At 40.2% G+C, this 7,791-nt stretch overlaps 1 protein-coding gene across 1 annotated transcript; it reads right to left on the reverse strand.

Moving 5' to 3' along the window:
• Nucleotides 1-1,166: 1,166 nt before the first annotated feature.
• Nucleotides 1,167-7,028, reverse strand: LOC100690915 (NADH dehydrogenase [ubiquinone] 1 alpha subcomplex subunit 4-like 2). Its single transcript, XM_003444772.4, has 4 exons — nucleotides 6,849-7,028; nucleotides 3,253-3,338; nucleotides 2,491-2,551; nucleotides 1,167-2,391 (listed from the first exon to the last, which is right to left on the reverse strand). Exons 1-4 carry the CDS (start codon nucleotides 6,891-6,893, stop codon nucleotides 2,335-2,337), a joined length of 249 nt encoding a protein of 82 aa, XP_003444820.1. The 5' UTR covers nucleotides 6,894-7,028; the 3' UTR covers nucleotides 1,167-2,334.
• Nucleotides 7,029-7,791: the final 763 nt, after the last annotated feature.

Here is a 7,791-nt window from a genome sequence, read left to right on the forward strand (position 1 = left end):
ACATAACAGAAAACTTGGCAATTGTCAGGAACTTTACTAGCAGCCTGTCTCAGAAACACATAATTTGTTCCCATTTCTCAAAGTTTGACAGGCATAAAATAGTATTTCTGCACCAACGAGGTGATTCAAAAATAGCTATTAGCTGAAAACTTGGAATATCTCAGCCTGCTGCGCGATATGCCTTCAAAAATGTGAAGGAACTGGACTAGAAGAGGACAAAAGAAGAAGTGGTCGGCCTATCTATAGCAGGTAAACAGTATCTGATAGTCATATCCTTAAAAAACAGGAAAGCAAATCCAGCAAAGACCTGAACGGATTTTGGTCTATCATGCAATACAATGTAGAACCCATCCGATTGTCAACAGCTTCATTTGTCAGCGTGACAGTGATCTCAAATATGCTGCTAATGAAGTAAAAGCATACCTGGATAGAAAAACACACAATGGATTGGCCTCCCCATTGACCTCAACATTATTGAAGAGATCTGGGGAGGCCAATCATCTTGACAGAAAGCAAACCAAAAGGGACCAAACATCCAAAGAAGGGCTTTGAATGCCCTTCAAGAGAAGCAGAGAATGATTCCTGAAGACTATTAAAAGAAATTATAGGAAAGCTGCCTAAAACAGTTCAGTCTGTGTTGAAGAACAAAGGTGGTCATACCAAATATTGACTAGCTTGGAAGAACTGTGCAGACTGTTTTTGCCTTATATTTTATGTATGTTTGCACCTATTTCCAATATTCCCAGCAAAACACAAAGAAACGAGAGGTGTATTAAGACTTTTTCATGTCCTATATATTAATGGAAAATAATACGGTGTGTTGGACACATGCACAGGTTATACATCAAAGTCTTTCAGGGGGAGGACTGTTGAGCGTCCTGCCTTGCCTGTCACTCTTCAAAGACGCTGAGCTCCTGTCACACACACTGGTACACACGGACAAACACAAATACAAAATGCAACCACACACATTAAATGCAGTTGTAAAAACACTAATCAGGCTGCAGAGTGACAGCTGCACTGCCAACAGATGGATCGGTTCCATCAGAGTTACTGATTGCGTAGGTGTGGAAAAAGATCTGTATCTGGCTCCGTTCGGTGCGGGTGTTTGAGGAAAGTCACCTGTGTATGTGCTGGAAAGCGCAGAGTGACGACAAAAGCTCTTCTAAACACAAATAAGACAGTTTATTTATTGAAAGAATTCTGCAAAGTTGATGCATCTTTTTTCAGCTTTTTTCATAACTTACACAGTCATCGCTGAATTTAGTGGCTGCTAAACCTACAATCATATGACAGTTATGAAGGAATACATGCGGTCTGGTCACACTAATATGACCTTCACTGTGATGCAGCACAGCAGGCCAGTGTCATGTTATGAAAAGCTGGTGCAATTAAAGCTCCTCACTTGCAGAAATAATGAGGAAAACATTTTAAAAAATCAGCAACAGAGGAAGAGTGTATACAGAAGTTTGAAATATAACCTTCAGTAAGTGAAAACAAAAGCAAAAAGCATTAAAAAGCATTTACAGGCTTCAGCTCCTCATTTTTTTATGACCAATCATTTCTAGATACAGAATAGTTGTCTTTCTCTTCTTATTAAAAGCAGCTCAGTTGATTTCTGTCCAACACACAAAACAGATCTACCCTACCCTGACTATATTATCATATACTACCTTGTGTGTTTACATATAAATATTTGAATAGCACGAAACTTTCTCAAACAGGCCAATCTGATGGACAATTGTATTTGTGATTGCAATTGTCTAAACATGCAAAACCACTGCTCCTGTGCCAGCAATGTGTTGTGGTTATTCCTTAGTAATGACATATGATAAAGGCTGAGTGTGTGCATATATGTGGAAATAAGCCTGTTTTTCTATTGTGCATATGGGCCTTCAGGATTGATTGACCGACAATCCCGGTCACATTAACCAGGTCACCAGCAGCTCTGCAAACATCACACAGAATCAGAGACACTAAAGGCGCATCCTGATCTGGAATCCGTTTCCCCCGTCTGCAGCGTATTTATAATATTTATGTCCAAAATGCTAACTATAAGTAACTTGACTAGATGTAAATATTCCATGTGATTTTATTACACAAGTAATTATTTCTGGATTTGATTTATTTACATTCAGTTTATCAGTTTATACCAAGTATGTTTCCTTAATGATTATTTCAGATGCATTTTACATAAAATTATTCATTTTTATGAGGCCAAAGAATTTTTTTCTTGAGTGAAGGGCAGGGGGGATGAGTCTGACCCAAGATCAGGATCTGTCATTCTTTTTGGGGGGTTTTTGTTTTTTTTAGTTACACTCTGGTTTGTGAGATTCAGAAGTCAGGTCCCTCTTTCTTCAGGTTTTTGTAGTCTGTGGTGATGGCCACAAACTGGGGGAAAAAGTAGAAAAAAACTGTGTTTGTGTACGTTGACTTAACAATCAATCGACAGTAAAACCCAGTCAGATCAGAGTTCATGTGCTGCCTTACCTTGTACTGGTATGTCGGGTCAAGTTTATTCCATGGCTCTGGGTTGTTGGTCTTGTCCCAGCTGAAGACACAGAAAATTAAATGATTAAATCTGATGAAAAATTAATCAAGCTTTCTCCTGAGAGCTTTTTTGTTTCATCCCCACTTTGTTCAACTGGTAAATAAAATAAGAAAGAAGCAAAAGAAACAAAAAGACAGTGCTCCATCCCGTGAGGTCTTGTAAAAAGCACTTAGCCATGTCTGCTGTTGTTGGAGTTTCTTATATCAAGTGCTTGGGTAACAGCAGGAGAAGAGAAAGTCCAAGCAAAAAGGATGAGAGTAAGCAGGACTCCCTGTTGGCAGAAACCATCGTGAAACAAATCCCTCCACTTAGAATGTGAAACACTTATTCATCTCCTCTCCACACGCCTTTGAATAAATGTTAACAAATGTGCATTTGAGGGTGAAATCAAGACTATCACAGGAAGGAAGGCTAAGTCCTTTCTCTGTTTGGAGTCCATCTGTGATCATCCGGTAGGGGGGCACTGGTTGCTCTTTGGAAGCTGCATGCAATTAAAGTGAAAACAAAACTAAACAGATATGCAAACCTGAGGAAACACAGGGTCTCCCAGCTGTGACACGTCTCATTAAAAGATGATGGGATAATGACTTTTAGCTTGTTGTTTTTGTCAGTTGAAAAACAGTAATGATAACGAACAATTAAATGATGTTTTTAAAAAGTTCTCACGTGTGATCAGAAGTCAGAAATTTAAGGGTGCTTACGTAACATGGGGTCCTCTGGCCAGCCGGATCAGATACAAGGATGCTCCGCCCATTCCCAAACAAATGAAGAAGAACTGGGGGATGAGCTACAGAAAAATAAGAATTAGGCTTCTACACATATTTTACACTTAAACCGTGAAAGAGAACACGTTTACACCTACATGCTCATCTGCACCACACTGTTCACCGGTGTATTGGCAGCTGTACCTTTTCCTGCAAGGCCAGGATGATGTTTTGGTTTAACATAATGGACGTTTGACTTAAAAAGAAAGAGCTCAGGAAACTCAGGAAAGCTGATAAAATACATTTCAGCCAGATGCCTCACAGACCACCCTGAAGACAGATGAAGACCCCGGGGACTGCCACATCCAGGGCTGATATACAAGGAAGTAATCTGGATATTTTTCTGCCAGCAGCAGTTTGTTTGTCTTATGTGATTTAGAAAAACAGAGCATTATTTCTATTTCAGCTGTCATTCTGCAGTCTTTATTCAAGATAAACTCATACCACCCTGAATATATTCACAAGCATCCATTGTTACCATGTGCACAATAACAGGAAGGGTAGTATAACTTGCCTCTTTTTACTGTTACTTTTAGGGAACATGTGGGCTGCTTTGTACTTTCTTTTGGGATAGAAGTTCACTGGTGACGCTTGATGTTTCTTCTTCATGTGAAGCCAAATCTTCTTATTTATTTATTTATTTTACATTTCAGCTAACCTGTCATTTTCAGATTTGTCATCATCACAGAATTTGTCGTGCAATAACAGGTAGCTTCACGACAGCATCCAGGTGTGTTAAATCACCACCTCCATGATTAAGAAGAAGAAAAAAGAAAAGTCCAGATTTGTCGGTCACAAAAAACAGAAAGGTTAAAGGTTGTTAAATAACTATTATCACGACGGGAAGCTGTTATTCCTTTCCAGCACTGCATCATCTTCAGCCTCGTGACTCCTGACAGTCTGCGAGTCGAATGTCTCAGTTAGAAAAAGCACATTCCTTGAATTTCAAGACAGATGCGGCACCTGTTTTTTTTTAAGCTAAGGTGAGGCACGAAGTGAGCCAACTTATTCAGCTGTGAGAAACTTTCTTCTAAATTAGCTGTCAGCCTTCAGCAATAGCATCATTTATTCAAAAACAGACACTCGATTTAAAACTGAGTCTATACTTAATATCTGCTGTAACAGAGGTGATCTGAGCAGCTGACCCACTGAAGCTCAGGGGATTAAGTCTTGGCCTGCTGTTGCTCCGTCACCCTGCATCATCCCAGTGAACGTGCTGACACACATCTGGCTCATGTGTGCGCGCGTATGTGCGTGTTTTTGTATAATTAAATCTCAGAGGGAAATTTTGCACTTCTGACTTCTCTGTCAGTAACTTTGAGAATAAATATTCCTTCTTTAAAAAAACTTTTGCTGCTGCTTTTACAGAATTTTCCTGTTATTTCAAACTTTATGACACATCAATAAAATGACAAACAAATATTTTTTTAAGATAAAACGGTTTAATTCTAGTTTAATGCTGTAAATAAAATTCAAATTTGTTGTGCTGAGTTTAAAATGACACAAAAAATACAGTAAAAGAAGAAAAGTTTCTGTATTTCTTTTATCATTATTTTCATAATGTGTTATTTAGTAAATGGTAAATGGTAAATGGCCTGTATTTATATAGCGCCCTAACAGTCCCTAAGGACCCCAAAGCGCTTTACATATCCAGTCATCCACCCATTCACACACACATTCACACACTGGTGATGGCAAGCTACATTGTAGCCACAGCCACCCTGGGGCGCACTGACAGAGGCGAGTACCACATAAACCCACCCTCACCTCCGTGTTTTACAGCTGGCACACCAAACCTGCTGAACTCCATCTGGTCCAATAAAACAATGTGTTTTGGTTCACCCCACCAAAAGAATATGCTGCCACTATTGATTAGACCTAAAAAGTCCTCTGGAAAAGCTTTACTTCTGCTCTGACATCCCCCGTGGAGACTGACTTCATGCAATGAGCTTTACACCGTCTGAGCCGTCACCGAAACACCAATTTTCACAGTTAATCTTTGTGCCAAGTAAGAAGCACTTGCCTGCTTATTTTTTTCAAAGTTGAAAGAAATAGTGTGCAGCGTGCCATATTATTTATTTCCAATATGGCAACTGTGCCTTCTCTTCCGTGTCCACATTAGCACTGCTGCAAGTGTTTCTCATCTTTACGAAGCCACAGATGCACAAAGGTAATTATTAAGAGGTTAGTGATCACTGATTCTAAGGAACTTTACATTCTGGATTTCCATGTGCCGTTTTTTTAGGGTACAAGAATCCTCTGACGTTCACACACTTGTGAAAAGTGTATTTTTGGACACAGTCTGTATAACTGACCCTCAGCCTGGCTCTACGTCTTAGTGCTGCCACCACCTGTCTGTCTGTCTCATTCTGCTTTTAATCACTGGTTCCATCTCCTCTCTGTCTGTCTCCCTGACTCTCTGTCTACTTTCCCATCTGACCAACGATGCATTCATCTGGCTCATTCTCTGTCTGTGGGGCTCAGACTTTCGGACTCTCTCTAACAGCCTTTCAGTCTCTCCGTCTTTCTGTTTGTTGTAACTTGATCAAGGAGGGTTGTAGAGTCTCACAGGGATTTGCTTCCTGCAGCTCTTCCCTCACTCTCGCTCTCCCTTACAGTCTGTCTCTCAGCATCTCTGCCTGTCAGGATGATAGACCACATCACGGAGCGCTGGTAGAGTCTCATACGGATTTCTTCCCCGCTGCTTCTCTCTCTCTCCCCTTCTCCTGGGAGGCCAGTGACAAGAAGCTAAAACTCTGTCACTCCCCTCTCTGACAGCAGAGCCGGTTAAAAACTGCAAAAAATAATCCCCTGCCCTGTAGGGACAACTCAAATTTAAAAATTTCTTACTAAACATTTGTGAACTGCTTAGATTTTTGTCAGTTTAGATTTAAGGGGTTTGCAGAAGTCGCTGATGTGTTTTTGATGTCTTAAGCTTCTCAGTTCAGATTTTGAAACGAGCAACTGGAGCAATTTAACTGACTGAAACAGAGCTAAGATAAGATTAGACGAGACAAAATTAGACTTCTAAACATACCTGCTGCTTTAACCAATTCATTTACCTGTTACATACATACACTGCTTAGGGTATCATGGAGTTTGCCTCAATACAGGCACTAGAATCAAATCAGTTGCAGGTGCAGCAATCGTTATATATTATATTAGGCTTCATCATTGGGCAATATTTACTTTGAGCATACACTAAACCAATAAATACACAAACCTGTGGCTTTAATACTGTTGTGTATATTTCTAACAAACAGAGCTGAAAAAAAAGAACCATCCTTGGATTCAAGTGTTTATCCAACCTCACTAGTGACAGACCGAGTTTCTAGTGCAGCTTTGGTTCTGTTTCATTCAGTGAAGCATGTTTGAATAATTTCAAAGCACTTATCCTAAGCAAAATTTCAGAAATGCAGAGCAGTTGATGGATTTCTATTAAAATGTAAGTTGCATGTTAAAAGAAGCTGGACATGGCTTCTCAAAATGTGAAACACCTAAAAAACTGGTCAAGAATTTAAAAGATTACTTACACCGGGGTGCTTCTTAGCATGCTCGACTGCTGCCCGAAACATCATTGCTCCAGTTTACAGTAAATCAGGAACAATGCATGAAAAGAAATGAATTCAGGCCTTTGTTCACAGCAAACACAAGCTTTGCACAGCCGTGCACAGACAGGATTTAAACCTGTTGCTTTCTGGATGTAGAGCTGGGAGAGGCGGGAGGTGGAGGAGGAGGAGGAGGGAGAGGAGGAGGTCGTTTTACATCTGATTACAGCCACTGCTGTTCCCCTGTTGGGTAATTACACTGTGCTGGACACTGGTTAATAGTTTGTATTCAAACGGAAAAGTTTCGCCCCAGTAAATTGTTATTTGATATCAAGAAAAGAGACATTTGATGCTATCAGGCCATTCAATTAAAAGAAGTAGGGTGGTCTCCTGCAGAGACCTCAGAGACGTTTTCTCTACCGTTTCCTTCACTGTGTTTAAAGACTTGTCGGTCATTTGGGAGCTGACTAAAGGAAATGGAAAACCATTTGAACGCTGTGTCCTTTTAAAGGCCATTAGGGAATATGGACCCTTCTCAGATCCACAAAGAGAAGACCCAAGTCCTGAATGAGGATCATTCTTCCGTGAGCGGGTTTTGATTCTGAATAATTAAGTTAACCAAATGTTTGATTGATTGTTGCTAGTATACAATTTACAAAATCTTGACACAGTGCTTTTTGCACTGTGTCCATATTGCGTGCTCTTCAGCAGCAGATTCTCTGGGCTTGACTTGGCAACCAAATTCAAAAATGCTCAACCAGCATGTTTGCTTTGTTTCAGCACAGTCAGAGCTAGATGCACACCAAGTGTGTGAAATGTGGCGACACAGCTTAACCCATCTAAAAACAAGGAAAATCTAAAGAGCAAACATAACCCAGTTTAGTCTAAACACCAGAAGTAACACGTACCCTTCACATTACGGCCGCTG

This window comes from Oreochromis niloticus, linkage group LG20 (assembly GCF_001858045.2).
Source record: "Oreochromis niloticus isolate F11D_XX linkage group LG20, O_niloticus_UMD_NMBU, whole genome shotgun sequence".
Taxonomy (NCBI): domain Eukaryota; kingdom Metazoa; phylum Chordata; class Actinopteri; order Cichliformes; family Cichlidae; genus Oreochromis; species Oreochromis niloticus.